The sequence below is a fragment of the Thunnus thynnus genome, chromosome 18, assembly GCF_963924715.1.
Source record: "Thunnus thynnus chromosome 18, fThuThy2.1, whole genome shotgun sequence".
Classification (NCBI taxonomy): domain Eukaryota; kingdom Metazoa; phylum Chordata; class Actinopteri; order Scombriformes; family Scombridae; genus Thunnus; species Thunnus thynnus.
The window spans coordinates 16,884,545-16,904,657 of NC_089534.1; the positions used below are offsets into that span (position 1 = coordinate 16,884,545).

The 20,113-nt window shown below is 40.3% G+C and overlaps 1 protein-coding gene across 1 annotated transcript; it reads left to right on the forward strand.

Annotated features, from left to right (window-relative positions):
- Positions 1–424: 424 nt before the first annotated feature.
- si:dkey-206f10.1 (adenylate cyclase type 8) lies at positions 425–17,150 on the forward strand. Its single transcript, XM_067572830.1, has 21 exons — positions 425–952; positions 2,950–3,161; positions 3,461–4,204; positions 4,839–4,988; positions 5,250–5,380; positions 5,585–5,696; positions 5,809–5,936; positions 6,892–7,050; positions 7,378–7,612; positions 7,772–7,942; positions 8,118–8,218; positions 8,606–8,807; positions 9,287–9,379; positions 9,728–9,888; positions 10,051–10,132; positions 10,299–10,457; positions 12,454–12,600; positions 13,011–13,103; positions 13,246–13,360; positions 13,518–13,720; positions 15,396–17,150. The coding sequence occupies exons 2-21, from the start codon at positions 3,006–3,008 to the stop codon at positions 15,609–15,611; spliced, it is 3,558 nt and encodes a 1,185-aa protein (XP_067428931.1). The 5' UTR covers positions 425–952; positions 2,950–3,005; the 3' UTR covers positions 15,612–17,150.
- Positions 17,151–20,113: the final 2,963 nt, after the last annotated feature.

Sequence of the window (20,113 nt, forward strand, 5' to 3'; positions counted from 1 at the left end):
AAGTTAGCCGGCTTGGCGGCCGGAAGTCTGCATTCATGCATTCATCTGGCTAGTGCGGGAACATCAAACCCAACACCAGACTCTGGTACGGTGTGAAACAGAGAGATTTATCTGGCGGTGATAGGCTTAATCAGCATTGTGTGAACTCGTTTGGCAAGTGCTTGAATGTATTGGCTGTTCATTTATATGTAACAGTTCTGCACTGCAGGTTTAACTGGTGGCTGTGACAAGGGAGTGGAAAAGGGAGGGGCAGGTGCTTGTGCAATCTCACAGAGTTAGAACTCAAATGCAGTTGTCGGGCATTACAGCTCGCTTTTGATAATTTATACCATGGGCTAAATTTAAAAACTAAAATAGAAAATAGAAAAAAATGCCTTGCAAAAAAAGGGCACTTATCTAGTCAGAGGCCAAACAGGTAGGTCCTTGAGTACCACCTGGGGTCTATCTGTGCACGTGCCTGGAGTAGAGTTGATGAAAAAGCACTCATCGTAATGCTATTTGATTAAAAAGTGGCAACCCTGCTTTTAAAAGACTTGGTTGACTTGGCCAAAGAGTGAAAGCGTTGAGTTTATCTTGGCGTCGTCTTGGTGCCAGTGACTACAAGCCAGCAAGAGTGGCTGCTGACTAATTAATCCTCTTTACACTCTTCACTGCTGCTGCTCTGCTTCATAGCAGTTACTGACTTCACTTCAAAACAGTCCAGGTGGTGACCCACAATGCTGCCAGAACGACTCTACACATCATGGCTCTCTTTTCATAAATTTTGGATACAGCATAACAGAGGGGGGACTCCTTCAGCTTAATTTTCTTTTTTATGGATCATGCAATAACCTTCAGATCTGTCTACGATTCCTGAGCAATGGAATCAGCAATTGTGGATTATGACATGCTGGCCGAATATATATGGCAAAAGCTGGACATGAGTGGATACACAATATGCAAAACAATGCAGGTCAGTTTCGTAACTGTACACAACTCTTATTTGTCCATAATAGGTGTAGAGTATCGCGCACAGGGAGCCTAAATTCAAAAATACACGTACTAAAATATAGAAAATAAGCCTGTATTTTATTTTAATATTGTTTACTCATAAGTGTCATAATCAGCTGTGTGGCTGGCATAGCATATCCTTCCACACCAGAGAAACTATAATGGTTGCTGTGTAGTTGAGTCACTAAAGATGTTTCCATTTTATAGCATTCATTCAGAGGTTTAATATACACTATTTTTCAGCTGTCGTAATGACTTGCGTAAAAATATGCTTTCTCTAATACAAAGTGTTTTATCATATTCAGGCTGTGCAGTGTGGATTCATGGTCTTGATGAGAATCAGACTGTGAGAGGGTGGGACAGCTGCATCTAGCGCCAAAAGGACCTGGAGGAGTTTAACTCTGGGCATTAACCAGCTCAGGTCTAAATCTGGCCACCAGATAATTTGCTGGAAAGCCTTTCTTCTGGCACACACTGTGTCAACACGTGGAGCCTAGCAGGTGGCTCATTGCAACATGCTGAACGTTTGCAGCATACTCAGCTCTGTCCATATGAATCAGAATTTCAGAAGGGTTGAAACATAAGAGATTCAGTTCTTTTATAAGCTGTAGCCGCAATTACAGTATTTGGACACATGTCCAGTGTGGCCCAGTTTGTTGATTATATCAGGAGCCACAACAGGCTTAAAATCAATCACATGCAACATATTCACACTCACTAGATGACGTAGTGGTAAATAAGATAATAATCTCAAACCATCAATTGTTAAGAAGGAAACAAACAGCAATATGAACCAAATTCTTCCATAGCTTTTACAATTAAATCATACATCTTAAATTTATGAAAGTGAACTGAATTTAATTGTGCCCATTTTATACTGAGGATGAGCCATGTTTAGGTGAGAGGAAAGTAAAATATTTTGCTCAATTTGTGTATTTGTCTGTAGTCATATTTTCATATCACTTGTCTCTTTTTTTTTAATAGAAATGAAGATCTGATACAAAATTAGTAAAAACCAAGAATTGGCTTAACATGCTTAAAGGAACATTTCCATAAAATGCGCAGGTAGCTGGAAACCTATAGGCCCATTTGTGTTGTCGCAATAATTTATTTTTTTCCGTTATGTGTGAATCAGTCCAGCAAAAATAGACCCTTTGCTTAAAGATAGGGAGTGGGGGAAAAAAACGGGCGTGAGACAAGTGGCTCATGGACCCGGTTGACACATCCCAGTTAGAATTGTCTCCAGCAGCCCACCAGAGCCACTTACTGTGGACATTACGCTCCACCTCTACTGGTCCCTTTTTAAATTATGTCGAGCAGTGCAAGCTTTCCAGGTGATTTCTTTATTGTGTGTTGTATTGGTGTATGAGTGTTTTATTTAATGATTTACTTTAAAGATTAGAGAGACTGCTGGCAGGCTGGTGAAAAATGTGTTTAAGAGTCAGGTTAAAATTTGTAGTCTCCAACCTGAGATGACCCTGATGACATCACTATGACATCATCAGGGTTATTGTCTTAACAAAAAGTCACAAAAGACATTATACAACTGTTTTCACAGGCTGAGTAGTACTCGCCATAACTGTCCTTCATGTATAAAATTGGTGGAGTGCCCCTTTAAGATATATTTTGCCCCCCTCATGTATGTCTTTTCAATATAATGCACTCCAGTACACCACCACCACCTACTACAACCTCAATATAAACATAAAGTATAATTATCACCTTTCTGACAATGTCAACAAAAACTGAAAATGTATAAGCTTTGTCAATGTAGAATTTATGGCAGTGCTGTTGTACTGAATTGCATTAGATTGCACAGGTGTATATAATTAAGTGGCCGGTGAGTGTGTATTATGTTGATATTGTTGGAAAAGCCTTTTATGGCACACAGTTTTTCACTGACGCTATCTTCTTCTCCTTTTTCTCTCATCTCCTGCAATATCATTTCCTCTGTTCCAGGCTGCCACCTCCTCCTGATCTGAGACCAACAGCTGAGGTCAGCTACACTCATCACCATGGTGACCTTCGCTGAGACAACACAGGTCTCCCCTATGGAGCTGCGTGAGCCGACCTGTCTGACCGCGACACTGTCCCCTGGGCTGCGGCGAAAAAAGACGCTGTGGCAAAATGCTGTAAAACACATCATTATCCAGCAGGAGCTCAGCGCGCAGGTGATTGATTATCCCATGACCATCAGTGCATTTGTCACGTCAGATCCAATCCTTTAAAGTGGTCTTTGCAAGTACTGCTCATAGATCAGTGTCCACAGCAAAGTTTAGTGATGATTATAAAGTACTGCATACCACATAGACCACATTTAGAAGTCTCTAGATGGCCTAAATAGTTTGGTTTCTGTCGTAAAGCCATTGCTGTAATGTTACAGCCTACTGATCACGTATTAGGAGAATTATATGGAATGTGAACAGTGCCTCATATTACAGTGAACATCAATTTTCTATCATTTTGACAGGTGGGTGTGGAGCCAGCACGCAAAATCTTTGTGACAGACACCTACATGGATGAGATCAACAGACAGATCCGCAACAAGGCCTCACGCGGAGTCACGAAACGGCGCTCCTCCACATTCAGAGTCCAGCCTGCCCAGTCACGTGGTTCCATCAGCACACACAACAGTGTCAGGAGTTCTTTTAACGACTACGCCAGTGATGCCGACTTCTTTGTGCACTGGGGCCGCACTATTCGTGGCGTTTACATACCCACCCTGAGACACACCTTCAAGTCCCGTGACCTGGAGAAACTCTACCAGCAACACTCTTCTCACCAAAGACGCAATTCATTAGCCATCACCAACATAATCGATGCTGTGGCTAAGCTACACGTATTGGTTCTGTACTTGGCTTTGGCCCCCGAGGCCGTCACAGACACTTTGCGTGGCTGCCTGACGGGAATTTTCATGGTGCTAGCTATAGCACTGTGCATCCTCGTGCTAACCTGTAAAGACTCCATGTCCCCAAGGTGGCTTCATTATGCCGGCCTAGCGAGCTGGCTGTCGCAGACCACACAGGTGCTGGGAGGACTGGTTTATGGACTAGAAAAAGACCCCTCGTGGTACGTTTTGTTCACATTGTTCGCCACATACACGCTGCTGCCGTTACCTCTGCTATGGGCCATTTGCGCTGGTTCACTCACCTCAGCACTGCACCTCCTGGTGGAGATAGTGCGCTGCTACAATGACGCCATGCTTTTAAAAAAGGTGAGGAAATCAACTAACTCAAGTCGTGAAGAACGTTGACCAGTGTTAGTGCAGGTGTTATTTCTGAAATTTCTATTAATTCAATATCAGAATAAAAATGATCCTTTATTTGATAACATTTATTTATGCTATTGCTTTACTGTAAAACTATTCTATACTACATAGATTAAAAGAACCTTCTGAGCTGAGTTTTTTCTGTGTTCTCATATATATTTATATATAAATCAGATGCACAACACTGATTGATAACTGTTGTAGTCTACCATACTTCTCTATGTGTGTATTTCGACTTTGTACATCTCTCAAATTCATTCATTTATTGTGCTTATTATATTGACGCTGGAGTTCTTCTGTGGCTTTTGTTAGACAAATTTAAATACATAAATGGAAACAACTTTTTTTCTGTCACATACAAACATATATTGCATACATCAGACATTATGAATAAGTAACTGCAGTGTAATTTGAACACTCACTTTCACATTCAGTGCTTAGTCTACACAGGTGTGCCGAGGCCCAGTTGTGTTAAAAAAGACCCCACTTCCTATGTACAATCCTCTTTTTTTCAGCCCACTTGCATTAGGTATTCCTGGTTAAATAAAGCAGATAAATGCATAATGTCTCTTGGATGCAGGTGTTTGCCAAAGGCCTGCTGTACCTGGGTATGAACACAGCTGGCTTGTTCATCCACTACCTGACAGACCACGCACAGAGACAGGTGTTCCTGGAGACGCGACGCTGCATTGAAGGTCGTCTCAAACTGGAACAAGAGAACCAGAGACAGGTAAAGTGAAAACTGATGTTGTGCTATTATGTTTAACTTGGCACTGCCATTATGTGAGCACATTGGGGATCAGTGATCATGCTCTTTTAAGCAACCCTCACTAGTTTTATCACTTAAAGGGTAGAATTTGAAAACATAATCATACTGTAAATTTCATCAGAGCACCTCAAATTGTCCTGTGACTTGTGCATCATGCTGTTAATACCACACACTGTTTCCTCACACACACTCTAAATCTTACAGTATTATCTCACCAAATAGGAGCGTCTGGTGCTGTCAATCCTGCCCCGCTTTGTTGCCTTGGAGATGATTGCTGACATGAGCTCTTTGGAGAATGAACTGAATCCTCAGGAGTTTCACAAAATCTCCATTCACCAGTACAAAGATGTCAGGTACAGACACACACACACACACACACACATACAAGTCCCCTGTGGATGTTTTTTTAAAATGTTGACTAGATGTCATCTTTTTCAAATGGCAAAATAGATTTCCAACCAGCCTTGCCTAGTGTTCACTGGAACAAAACGGTCCAACAGAAATCTCAAATACAATTTAAATGTGTGCCACTACTTTTCTGTCACCTCTCTCTGTAGCATCCTTTTCGCAGACATCAAGGGCTTCACTCTGTTGTCCATGAACCTGTCTGCCCAGGTTCTGGTTCGAACCCTCAACGAACTATTTGGACGCTTTGATCATCTTGCAGAGGTGAAAACTTGAACGCTTTATGTTTCTTGGAAATAACAAATTTTTGACATGTCCATTCAAATAAGCATTAATTTTCTATTTTTTCTGGTGTCTCGTCTATTCAATATCACAGGAGCACCACTGCCTACGAATAAAGATACTAGGAGACTGTTACTACTGTGTGTCAGGGGTCCCTGAGCCACAGCGTGCCCATGCCCGTCATTGCGTTGAGATGGGTCTGGCTATGATCAACACCATACGGTCAGTCTAACAAAGCTTAACTGTGTGGAGTCAATGAAGGGTTATAATACTGTCCTCCTACAAAACAAGCATCAGTTTAATTTCACTATCTTTGCATTTAAAGAAAGAAAAGCAAGAGAATTATATAAAAATTCTGGGTCTGGACTAAATCATATTAAGAAATTCAAATTATGAAATAGGAACATACTGTATATAAAGTCTGTATTTTTTAAAAATTCTGTTAGCTGAGGAAAAAAGTAAAAACTTAAAGGTCCCCTCCTCCCTGAATGTTTTAAGACCTATAAAAATACTCTGTGTGTAATAATAATGTGTGTCTGATATGTTTGTTTTTTAAAAAAAAATCAAAAACAGTACAACTTCCATGTTAAAATCCTTAAAATGGCATTTTCTACCTCTCCTTCATTGAAAAACATTTCAAATGTTTGACTGCTGGATGAAATATATTCTTCATTGTAAAGTCAGTGTACAGTACCAGTCAAAAGTTTGGACACACTTTCCCTTGAATGAGAAAGTATGTCCAAACTTTTGAGTGGTACTGTATGTACTCTGGAGGCTTCAAATTTCCAAATCACACTTGGAAAAGTTGCCTATTGGACCAGGATTAGCTTCCAAACTAGTTGTGATGTCACAAATCATCAATCATGCTTCAATCAGGTTCACATTTTAAACTCAGATTTAAGTTGAGCACAGAGAAACTTTACACTTTCAGCTGATTAATTTTTATGAAACAGTCTTTTAGTATCAAACTCTGCACATACATCATTCTGCACAGTGAAGCTCAAACATCCAACTGTAGTAACAACATTTTTGAATGGAGGGGAACTTTAATTTTTATTTATACTTTGGTGCAAAAACAGACTTCCGTTAAATTCTAATATAGCAGTACATAACAGTAACCATCAAAACAATAAGCTACAACATGAGTTAATTTTTCTAACATGGTCACCAACACCAGGTATGTACGAAAGCAGCTCAACTTTGACATGGACATGAGGATTGGGATCCACTCGGGCTCTGTCTTGTGTGGGGTGCTGGGCCTGCAGAAATGGCAGTTTGACGTCTGGTCCTGGGATGTGGGCATCGCCAACATGATGGAGGCGGGGGGGATACCAGGGTGAGTGGTCTCTGCTGGTACCAGCCGCCAACAGAGTAGCACTTTGATGTAACACAATCGATCGCCACTTGAGTTATCACATATTTTTGCAATGTTAATGTAGTGGTGTTGTGACCAAATCTATAATTTTTCAGACCTTCAATAAGACTTTAACTTTTCATTTAACAGATTTTTTTGTCAATATTTGTGCCTTGCAATCAGATATATTTGTCTCTCCCATTCTAAATAAAACTGCCCTGATTATTGATTTCTCCTTATTAAGATTGGATGATTGGAGAGCATTTCTTTGTAGATCACTAATAATAAATAATTTTCTCCCTCAACCAGACGGATCCACATCTCAAAAGCGACTCTGGACTCTCTACAAGGCATCTACAAGACAGAGGAAGGTCATGGCCGTGACAGGAGCGAGTTTCTACGGAGACACAACATCGACACCTTCTTTATCTGCCCTGAGGAGGAAAAGAACAAAGTTGACCACGTTGAGCCCCTCAGAGTCCAAAAAACGATCCGAACCTGGGACCCAGAGTTACCTTTTGGGAACGTCATTGACATGAATAGTGTAGGTGCAGGGCTTTGTGTTTATAGTCTTGTGTATCTAGTGTCAAGTAATAAAATGACACAAGATAAATCTCTGATTATTTAACCATAAAAGACTGAAAGAGAAGTCCCTTAACACTGAGCTGATCGATCTCACGCCATTCATATTCTTTCCTGATAGATCTTGGCCTCCTTTACGAACGGCTCACTACCTAACTTATGGCACTCAACCTCCAAGGAGATTAACAAACGCATCAAACATGCCATTGAGGTTCGAAGCAGCGAGTGCATGCACAGGGAGCACATCACTCCACTGACCCTGGTGTTCAAGGACACACACATCGAGGACAAGGTACGGAGGTATAGAGGCAGGTTCAGAGTGTGTTTGGTAAAAGGACAATAAGTTAAAGATAGAGCAAATGAGTGAGAGATAAACGATAGATGTTTATATACCTGAAAGTACCTGAAATGCCACAGAGCCAGAGACTTTGTGTGATCTCTTGTGTGATTTCTTCTGAATGTCCCAGTTTTCCCAGATGAGAGATGAAATGTTCAACTCCAACCTGGTCTGCTCCTTCATCATGCTCCTCTTTCTCATGGCTGCCCAGGCCCTCATTCCTGCCCCCAGGTAGGAAGCAACCAACACTGTCGAATCAGAGCTCACTCCCTTTGCACTTCCTACAGTTTTTATACGTTTATCAGAATAACAAGGTTATGGAAGGTGAAGGTTATGGATTGCAGCTTTAACATACTCTATGATAAATTCTTATAATATCGAATATCTCCAATTTCTGGCTCAAAATATTGTCATAATTTCAAGTTTAAACTGGTCTTACCTAACTAAGATTTTGCATCATTGTAACTTGTGATCATTTAAAGTTTAATTTATCCATGCTACACCCCCTTTAATCAACACTTTTTCCGAGTAATATTCTCACAAAATCTTACGCTTGTTTCTTAATTCTACCATTGATTAACATCTTCATGTCACTACCTCCTTGTTCTTTGTAAGCAGGCTGTTCCCCATCATCCTACAGTTTTCAGTCTTTCTGCTGGCCTACATGTTGCTGCTGCTGTTGGCCCTAGCAGAAGAGTTCAAGTGGACTCCTCCAGCACTGCAGCACATCTGCTGCTGGATCCATGAAAACAACAGTGCCCGCAACCTCCTCACAATCACCGCCATCATCATCAACTTTGGCCTAGTCTCTACTGACATGGTGAGAGCCTAAACAAAACTGGGCCAGATCTACATACATGAAAATGCTCTTTCAAATGTCTTTTTCCCTGCCACAGATTTCCTTTTTGTCCTGCTGTGCTTTTTTGCACATAAAACTGGGCCTTGCAAATTAATAAATCCATTGGAAGGCACAGTTACAGTTATTACATATCCTCCAGTTATTTGCATGATCTTTTCTTTAATGCATATGCATAAAGGAGAGGGTGCACCTCACCACTGATGAGTATTATTTTTTGTCTGGAATATCCTTACTTTCTAATAATGCTTTAAAAATGTAAACTGACAGAATAGAGCAACCTAAGCAGGATGAAACCCTGGTCACAAAATCCAAATATAACCTAAATATACAAAACATCTTGAATAGGTTATTTAAATATAAATCTGTTCTGTCATCCCTCGCTCTGCTTTTACATACTTTTTATGTGATTTGTGTGTTTTGTGCTGTGTGTCTGGGTGCAGGTATGGTGCATTCTCACGGACACAGAGGAGGCTGACATAATAGACAGGACCACCACAGCCTCACGTCCACTCACCGTCTGTACTTACCCTGAGGTAAAGACATGAGTAGTTTGAATTTGTACATTTTATATGGTATCTTATGGGTCCACCATTAATCTCACAACCATGCATTCAAACAAAATGTGACCACAAACATTTATTTGTTTTTTTTATTACTTTTTTTTCTTCAAACAAATGAAAAAACATCTTACCAACAAAAAAATAATTTAAAAATAATTACATTTATTTCTATAAGGCTTGTTCACGTGTCTCTCTTCTGATAAGTGACAATATCTTGTGCTATTACATGGAGTTTTCTTTTCTCACCATATTTGCATTTCTTACATGTCGTGAAGACACACTCATCCTCATTCTCCCTCCTTCACTTTTTTAACCCTCCAGATCTTTGTGTTGAGTGGCGTGATCGCCATGGTGACTTGTGCCGTGTTCCTGCGTCTAAACTCTCTGCTGAAGCTGGCAGTGTTGCTGCTGGCGGTGGCTGTCTACTCCTACCTCATCCACCTGGCCTTCCTTGCTCTCACACGCCACGATATGCTGCACAGGTCAGTGCACAGTATGCACAATACAAACTGTGGGTCACTATAGCTTAAAGTTTCTTAATGACTTTCTCTACTCAGTTTAAGAGTATTTTCAACACCTCCACTTTAGATACATAATTCTGTAAAATCTCTATATTCCACATCTCTTCATTTACTTCTGCACAGGTCTCACTATGTCAGGAGAAAAGGAATCTCCATCCTTCTAATGGCCATGTTTATTGTTGCTGTCTTCTACAATGGACGACAGGTACTGTTAGCCACAGAGCAGTTTTTGCTTTTTTAAGCTGAAATTAGGTTTGTATTTGTATAAGAATTTAATGTAATTGTGATATTAGTTGTGCCATACAGTATGGGTAGAGGAAAGTGAATTACACAGGCTTAAGATGGTGTTGTATCTGCTCTTTGCTCTTCAGTGGGAGGCCACTGCCAGACTGGACTTCCTGTGGCGTCTGCAGGCCCAGCAGGAAGTGGAGGACATGAGGGAATTGCGAGAACACAATGAGTGTCTGTTGCACAACATCCTGCCTGTGCACGTGGCACGACACTTCTTGGACCGGAGCATGAATGATGAGGTACAGACACCCTGACACCTTTGACCTCACCACTGACGGTGTCAGTGAGGTTGCACAACTCCCCTTATGTTCATTTATTTCTCATAGTAGTAATAATAATACATTGATATTTATTATATATAGAGCACTTTTCAGGGTACTCAAAGACACATTACATAAGTTAAAATGATCATAGAAAACAACACACTAGAAACATATGACACACAACATTAATCACACATTAAAAGCAGTTCTGAAAAGGTGAGTTTGATTGGTGATTTGAACATGGACAGATCAGTGCAGCCTCAGATGTGTTTGGGGAGAGAGTTCCAGAGGGAGGGGCAGCTATGGAAAAGTCTCTGTTGCCCCAGGTCTGGTGCTTGGTTCTGAGTGGTGGAGACAGGAGTTTAGCATCAGAGGAACGCAGGTTGTGTGGTGGTGGAGCAGGTCTATGAGGTAGAAGGGGGCCTGGTTATGGATGGCTTTATGAGGATCCACTGTAGAACAGGGGGCCAGTGGAGGTTCTGGAGAACAGGTGTGATCTGGTCACCAGAGTGGGAGTGGGTGAGCAGGTGAGCAGCAGAGTTCTGGATGTACTGGAGTTTACTAAGGACTTTGGATGATGTGCTGAAGAATGCCGTTGCACTAGTCAATTCTGGATGTGATGAAAGCATGGCTCAAAGTTTCGGCAGCAGAGAGGGCGAGTGATGGGCGGAGACAAGCTATGTTTTTTAGGTTGAAAAATGCAGTTCTGGTGATTTGTTTGATCTGTTCGAAGGTGTTCGAGGTTGCTGTTGAAAATGTCTCAGAGGTTGCAGATTTATGGGGAGGGAGACAGTGGAGTTATCAACGGTGAGGCAGAAGTTGTGAATGGTTTTTGTGAGGGATTTGGGGCCATTGATTATAATGTCTCATTTATCACAGTTTAGTTTGACGAAGTTGGCTTGCATCCGTGATTTAATTGCAGTGAGGCAGTTGGTCAGAGTGGAGTGAGTTGAAATGGTGATGGATTTAGTGGAGATGTAGAGCTGGATGTCATCGGCATAGTAGTGGAATTGGAGACTATGTCAATGGACGGGACCAAGGGGGAGCGTGCAGAGGATGAACAGGTGAGGACCAAGTACCGAACCCTGGGGGATGCCTTGGGACAGAGGAGCGGTGAAGGAGGTGCAGTTGTTGATACTGATGAACTGTTGTCTCTTTATGAGATATGACTTTCGCCAGGAGAGGGTAGTACCAGTGATGTTGAGGGAGTATTCAAGACGGTAGAGAAGAATGGTGTGGTTGATGGTGTCGAAAGCTGCAGTGAGGTCAAGGAGTATGAGAATGCTGAGGTGACCAGAGTCCATGAAGGGGTTAGGAAATCATTGGTGGCTTTGAGGAGGGCTGTTTCAGTGCCGTGATCTGAGTGGAAACCGGATTGAAATGGTTCAAACAGGTCGTTGGAGATGAGGTAGGCTATGAGTTGGGAGGCGACAACATGTTCCAGTTTTTTTGACAGAAAAGGGAGATTGGAGATGGGCTGGAAATTGCTCATCAGGGTTGAGTCCAGGTTTTTTGAGGATGGGGATGACAACAGCTAATTTGAGTGTTTGGGGGACTGAACCAGAGCTGAAGGAGGAGTTAATGACTTCTGTAATGAGTGACGAGATAGCTGGGAGACAGTCCTTAACAAGATTGGATGGGATGGGATCCAGAACACAAGTGGTGCTTCTCATTCTTACCATGAAGTTGGACAGCTCTATTAGGGACACAGGGGAGAACTGAGACAGGAGCTGAGCGAGTGTTGTGAGTAGTGAGTGGACTGGCCTGTGTTGAGAGTGTCTTTGTATTGTTGAAGATAGTCTGTGTAGACTTGGAGATGCACTGTTAAACCAGTTTTCTACAATTGACTTTCTGGGTTAGGGTCACCTAAATATACTAAATTTCATACTGAATTCATCAGCCCATAAATCAGTCAAACAAATAGTTTTTTAAGAATACAAGATTAATGTTTATTTCGCAATTTTCATTTTAGGAGCTTTACTCCCAGTCCTATGATGAAGTGGGTGTTATGTTTGCCTCCATCGCGGGGTTCAATGAGTACTTTGAGCAGAAAGAGATCAAGCATGAAGGAGTGGACTGCCTCCGACTACTGAATGAGATCATTGCCGGCTTTGATGAGGTGAGTATGCGAATCTGTACAGTAGATTCAGATTAGGCTACTTTTTGACCATATGCATTATATCAGCATATACATATATCAGGTATTGCTTTTGAAGGATAATGGGTAATTTGTGCAGAATACTATGGTAGAGATATGCAGTATATTTATCAGTACTGTAAATAAGAGCAATGAAAACATTTTCATTCATATTTAAAAGTGGATTGTATATATATATGGGGTTTATGTGGTATTCTCTCTATTAGGTGAATTCTGTTTTCACTGAGCTGGTAAAAATAAATTAGGCTGTGTTTAATTCAGTGTAAGTTCAACACAGGACTTATCAACAAATGGGATTGCAACATGGCTGCTATACATGAGATTAATGTATAATTTTATCTCTTTATCTCTAAATGTTATCTGCTAAAAAGTTGCTGGAGGAGTCATACTTTCACTACGTGGAGAAGATCAAGACCATTGGGAGCTGCTATATGGCAGCCTCTGGTTTAGCTCCAGACAGACAGGTGGGAGATCTTCTTGTTCACATTATTTGTTTCCGTTGACATGTGACTGCATTTTCACTCCCATGTTTGGTTGCTGCTTTAATATCTTTATCATCCTCTCTCTCTGTATTGAACTATCCATCTATCTCTGTCTCTCTCTCAGGATTCTATGGATGAATGGAATCACCTGAGTGAGCTGGTTTTGTTTGCACTGGCAATGCAAGAGACCTTGAAAGAGATGAACAGGCACTCAGCCAAAAACTTCCAACTGCGTGTGGGCAAGTGGCTGACCTCCTACACACACACACACACACACACACACACAAACACACTCATTTAAACAATGGATAGTGAACATAAACTACTTTCTCCAAGGATTTCTTGTGTCATAGACCTACTCTAAAATAAATAGTTGTCTGTGTTGGACTCAAACAGGCATTGCCCATGGGCCAGTGGTTGCAGGCGTTATTGGTGCCACCAAGCCACAGTATGACATCTGGGGGTCAACGGTGAACTTGGCCAGCCGCATGGACAGCACAGGGGTGAGTGGACGCATCCAGGTACCTGAGGCTACACGGAAGATCCTGGCAGAGTGGGGCTTTATCTTGGAGCTACGTGGAGAAATCTTTGTCAAGGGGGTGAGTAGCTGACAAATAGAGGCTGATTCTGTTCATTCTGTTGCTACTTACCAGCACTGTGTGTTTGTGAGTACTTTTTTAAAACCGTGATGGTTATAGAACCATTCTGGAAAGGTTCAATGTTCAGTCAGGTTCGAAGGCAGGGCATATAGACCCAAGTACAGAGATGTCATGAGGAATACGTTTAACTGCAGTCAGAGAAAATACAGCTAATTGTCAGACTCTCAGGAACACAGTTCAGAGAACACAGACAATCAATTTGACAATGCACGAAAGAGGCCCTTAGAGAGGGCTGGCTGAGAGACAAATACTAAGCAAGAAACTGGCCAAACTCATGGTGTCACGTTTAAGAGAAGAGCACTAATGAATGGCCCTGTGATGTGTTATTCACAACTTTGTAACTGGACATTTTCTGGTATCTTAGCATTCACATTTTATGATATTTTAAAAAGGTTGGAGCAAATATAATATTTTTTATTTACATAGTCATTCATCATTTTTGAAAACAGAACAAAGAAGAGTCTTACTGCAAAAGCTTTTTGTTGTCAGTTGGCTATAACAGTGTTTATGATCTACTTGTATGACTTTACACTTGCTTACATGTTCTGTTTAAAGGCAATGTTGAATAGGCCTTGTGCAACCACACGTGTCTCCTGTTATTCTGGCTAATTAGACCTCTTCTCAAAAGTGCTTGGGCATGCACAGACAAGGAGGAGAAAATAGGGAGAGAGGAGAAGAGAGAGAGAGTACTGGCAATTTTTCAGTTTTCCAATGTCTGTTTTTCCAGTTGCCAATAATACACAGGTAGGCTAGGACTGATCTAATGCAGACCCAATACAACAGATTTTCCAGTTAGTTGGCGGTTGCAGTTTAGTTTGTTGTTTATTGAGGTAGTTGTACAAAGACATGAACACACCAGTTTGTTTCCAACTCTGCAAGTTATAGTGTGTTTCTCTGTTTCTGGTCTGGTGAGAACTGTGTTTGCTCCCCCCATCTGTGCCTACCATTTCCTGTCACCTATGCCCCTACATATACAGCACTGTGCAAAGTTGAGTTTGATACACACTATTCACAGCAGACATTTTGACTTGTTATAGCAGGAAAAACACAGGTGTAGCTTATAACATTAATGATGGCTCTGTTCAATTTAAAGTCTCCCAGTAAGCCATCAAAGGGCCCATGACAGAATCAAAATTGGTTGTTATTGATGTTAGTAATTATATGTGTGCTTTTTCTTTCATGACATGTCAGATTTTCTACCATGAGAAAGGTTTGGGACCTGAACAAACTTATAGTATATCCACCTTTAGAGGAGAGCTCTAATCAGTCAAAGTAACTATGGAGACACCTGTGTCAGGGTCCAAGAGATTTGACAGGTTTACATGGGCTTAGATGCAAAGCAGTGAAAGCAGTTGCTAAACCGCAAGTGTAGTAATAAACTGAGGAAAGGAAAACCAAGGGGGACATCTACTGGTGGAAAAAAAAACCCCAGTTAAATCATACAGGGACAGGTGTAGTCACTGGTTCCTCAGGTTGCATTGAGAGTCTTCTTCAAGAGGAAGGAGTGCAGGGACGTTACTGCATGAAACATTAGTGTACATACTACAATATTGTAACCGTATATCTATAGATGCTTAAAGGCCATCTGGAAGTCTGACCGCTGCTGTCATTGTAGGTGAGCGAGCGCCAGGGAAAAGTCCGCACCTATTTCATCAGCACCATGCGCAGTAAGAGGGCCAACTCTGCAACAGATGGCCGCCCGGGGGGACGGACAGGAGGACGCATGACGCTGGCAGGAGTTGTGTTTGGTCTTGTCCAAGCCAGACACAAGGAGAAGCTGAGAGAGACCAACGGGGGGTTCAGTTTGAAGCCCTGCAACCTTGAGTGCTGACGGGGACTTTTAGGATTAAAAAAACTGCAGGTAGAGGAGGACACAGTCCAGCCATATTGCTTTTACTGGTTTACCATTTTGCCATAACAAAATTAGCCACACAAAAAGAAGCTGTTGCTGCTGGTCATAGGATCCAGTCCTAATAGAGCCTTTATTCATGTTTTCCTCCATGACTGTGTCCTCCTCGGCTTTCCTGTCATCTAAAAAGAAAAAGAAATACTAAGGTTTTTGGACTGTGTTGTGCTTTAACATAGGGGGAACTCATCCATGGAGATATTTCTTGAGTTCTGAAGCTGAGCTAAAATCTTTGAATGCACAATAGAGTGGTGCGTCCTGAACTTTGCTTAGAAATGACTGAACTATCCCACTGGCCTCTTTTTAAGTTTGAATAAGCATCTTGAGAGCACCGCTTTCTGTTTTTATTGCCATACATCCGCATTATAAACATTGTCTTCGGTTTTTAAGTTCATTTTGTACAAAACTAACAAAGGCCAACATGTTTCTTTTTGTGCTCCAGCAAGTCCTTGGACCTCTAAGCCAAAACACAGAATACCTCAAAACCAGCTCAACCTCTCATAGATTTCCAATGGCCTATACATTACTGACTAGTTATTTTTTTACTGTGTTATCTGTCTTTATCATTCTTATCATTTTTCAGTACATTTGTAGGCCTTTTATGAGATTGATATATAATTTCTAAAAAAAAGATATTGCATAAAGGGACTTTGGTCACCATATTTCACTATATCAACATAATTCAGAAAACAAAAGTCACATTATTCATGGATTGGATGTCGGATTTTAAAGCGTGCTCACATTTTTCTGTAAATGCTTTTCACCAGAGTAGAGCTCAAAATAAAGTTGTATTTCATGTCATGTTACAGTTTTACAGTGTTACAGTTTTTCTCTGGATTTTTGTCAAACGTCTGCATGTGATGAATCACACAGCAGTCCTTTCAGTTTACCATCTCTTTCATTACTCATTACACTTATTTTTCCAACTCTCAGCAGTCTTCTTTTAAGGAAGTTAACTGTTGAACCCACTTTGCCAAAAGCACAGTTATATTCTGTGGCTCTGTTCTCACCTTACATATGATTCCTCTTATGATATACCAATTTAAAACCAAAGGACACAGAATTGTTTTTTTCCATGTAATGACACTTTATATTTTAGGTCTGATGCATATTGACAGTGTCATATGAAAACCTTGTGAATTCAAATTGTTTTTTTTTGTTCAACTCAAAAATGTAAAAAGAAATTGTTAATCTATGATTATGATTATGATTATGTTAATCTCTATCTTCATCCAAGTATGTAAAATGCTTCAGATTTATATGATCAACAGATTTAATGGGCTGGGCCTTCAATAAAGGCTGTGTTTTGTAAACAGTTGGCTTTCTGGAAATGTAATGTGTAACAACAAACTGCTAATAATGTGTTTCATTCATTTTCCCCAGGAATATTGTGCTTATTTTTTCATAATTTTTACTAAAAATAGTCTACATTTTCTGCTAATAAAATCAGTAATGGCAATGAAACTGTGAGTGGTGGTATTTCATTTTACTTTACTTTGTTTATTTATTAGAGACAAGACACTATAATTAACATATAACATCATATCAGTGTGATGTCAATGTGTCAGACACAAGGTTAATTTTCATCTAATTGTTCATATGATTCACTCTGACGTGATGTGAGACTATTTATTAAGCTCAGCCTCCCTTTACCCTGTGTTATGTGGAAAGAATAGAGACCTTGCATCATGAAAAATGATGATACCGGTAACTTGTTGGGCCAAAATGTTACCAAACTGCAAGTCACTGGGTTTCCTAAAGAACATGTTTTGTAAAGTAAGGCCTTTAAGGATAGGTTTACAATTTTTCAAGCTTGTCTTTAAACAATAGTCAAGTGCCCAAATGACCAATGACACATGTTTTTCTTGCTATAATCAGACTCCTCTTCATACTGACCATTAAGAGATCCCTTCTTAATGCAGTTTCAATAGAAGTGATGGGGGCCAAAATCAAGAGCCCTCATTCTGTACAAAAAAGTACGAGTGAGTCAAATCAATCAAAGTTACAGTTTTTTTAGTGCCAAATTTCCTCTTTTTGTTATGATCCTTCCACTGCAGCTGAACAGGAAAACACTGTCCATCCAGACATAGAGAGGGAATTTTTTTACTGAAAATACTGTAACCGTGGAAGATCCACTTTATTTGACTAACTCAGACAGCTGAAGCCTCATATTATCTTCAAGTAAACTTTTAATTACATTTTTGCTCAAAACAGGGACTGCTCCCCATCTCTTACATTGTAAGTGCATTATGAAGGGATCTTCTAATGGTCAGTATAAACAGGAGGAATGATTACAGCGAGTAGAACCTATTTAAATGTCCATCTGGGCTCCTGATTGTTGTTTAAAGACAGACTTGAAAAATTGTGAACCAATCTTTAAGGTCATTTACTGTCAGTGTCAAGGTGAATACATAAAATGTGTATCTCCCAGTAGTCGTTGCCACCTGTGCCAACAAATCACGAGTATAATTTTGACAACACCACCAATAAGTTTTCCATGAACCAGGAACAGCCTTTCCGTTCCACCCAAGCAGATCAGCTATGTCAGCCACAGCCAGCATGACCTCATGACTCTGAAGCAACCCACGCACCAACCAAGCATGAATGCAAGTGTTTGTTTGCTTGAATGAAAATCTAATAACTATTGCACCACCACAGTGCAGACTACATATGGAAAGGGCTACATAGCAAAAGGCAATATGGGAAAAATGTGACAGTTATGATGAAGATGAAATAGCCTAAAGCAGACTGAACTATTTGGGATCAGCTTGTGTTTTTTGTTTCTTTTTAACTTATCTGTCTCAGTCATCTGGGATGACAAAGCATACAGTTCTTTAAAAACAAATATCATCTGAACAGTAGTCCAGCATGTTCTCTGCTTCTGATTTTGCTTCCTCTTAGAGTCTGAACGACTTCTCTGGACTCGATTAGTCCTGGCTGCGGGTAGCGCGGGTCTTCTGCTGATCGTCAACATAACAAAGATGAATCACTCGGTGGTGGGAAAATGGGACTGTCTTGAGGGTTAACCTCCATACTCTTACTTTGATTTTTTCCTGATGGAAAGACAGAAGAATTAACATTACCACTACTCAAATCAACCGGTGTGGCTGCTAAAGGTCCTGACACAGCAAGCCAACTTCAATAAACAGTAGACTGTGTAAATATAGACTTAAATCAAAGTTTTATCTGCCACCAGAGCCAAGATTTTAGAAATACTGAGATCATAAATTTAAATCCTCCTAGCACTACATTCTCCATGAAAAAAATGACTCAATGCCCAAAAAATGGATTGTTGTCTTTATCCATTCATTTAATTATATTTACAATAAATGTTGTCTCCCTAAATGCTTATTCATGGCCTTATCCATATAGTCAGCATATATTTCTGTTTGATAGAAATACTAAATCTTATTTTGAAATGAAGTTGATATCAGTTGGCTAAAAATCTAAAATAAAAACAAAAAAAAGATTTACAGTGTAAAAAAAACAACCCAGAATTAACCTGAAAACCACCACAGTGGCTCAACAGCAGCATTTTGTTTATGACCTGATTATGTGATGTTGCTGTTTTCAAGTTTTTAAGAGCAAGTCAAGCCTTGTGTCCTGTCAAGTCAAATATCAAGTTAAGTCTCAGTCCCTGAGGGCAAATCCAAGCTGAGTCAAGTCCTCTTATTTCTGACCAAGTCTTAAAGGACAGGTTCACAATTTTTCAAGTCTGTTTAAAACAACAGTCAGATGCCCAAATAAACATTGAAACATGTTTTGCTCGCTGTAATCATTCCTGCTGTTCATACTGACCTTTAGAAGATCCCCTTCAAGTCAATAAGTTATTGGGGATAATATCCACTGTCCTGTCCAAGAATGTATTTAAAAGTTTATATGAAGAGTGAAATTTGTACTAAAGATGCAGTAACTGTGGAAGACATCCACTTGATTTGACTAACTCAGTCTGCCAAGGCCTCATATTAGCTTCAGATGAACTTTTAAATACATTTTTACACAACGATGACTGTGGATTTTGTCCCCCATCACTTGTAAGCACATTGAGAGTGGGTCTTTTATTGGGATGTATGAACAAAGGGAATCATTACAACAAGAAAAACTTCTTACAATGTTCATAGTGGGACCTGACTATTATTTTAAGACAGACTTCCAAAATTTGTGAATTTATCCTTAAAGTCTACAGCCTCCGTAGCTAATAGATGAAGGAGAAGAGTGTGCAGAGTACCAATTTACATTTTTAGACCCTCAGTCATATGATGCCAAGAGAGATAAGAATTAAATATAAGAATAATTCCATCTCTCTGGAATAATTTACAACAGAGATGGACATTAGATACGCTGGTGACTCATTTCAGAGAACTAACTGAAGCTATGATTAATTCACTATGTAACACAATTTTTGTTCCTGGGTAGTAAGTGTTATT

Excerpts from the sequence above, each read along its gene's own strand:
- si:dkey-206f10.1 (XM_067572830.1), top strand. The coding sequence starts at position 3,006 with ATGGTGACCTTCGCTGAGACAACACAGGTCTCCCCTATGGAGCTGCGT. Across the intron at positions 4,205-4,838 it reads ACGCCATGCTTTTAAAAAAG|GTGTTTGCCAAAGGCCTGCT; the intron begins GTGAGGAAATCA and ends TCTTGGATGCAG. Across the intron at positions 13,721-15,395 it reads GAGAAATCTTTGTCAAGGGG|GTGAGCGAGCGCCAGGGAAA; the intron begins GTGAGTAGCTGA and ends CTGTCATTGTAG.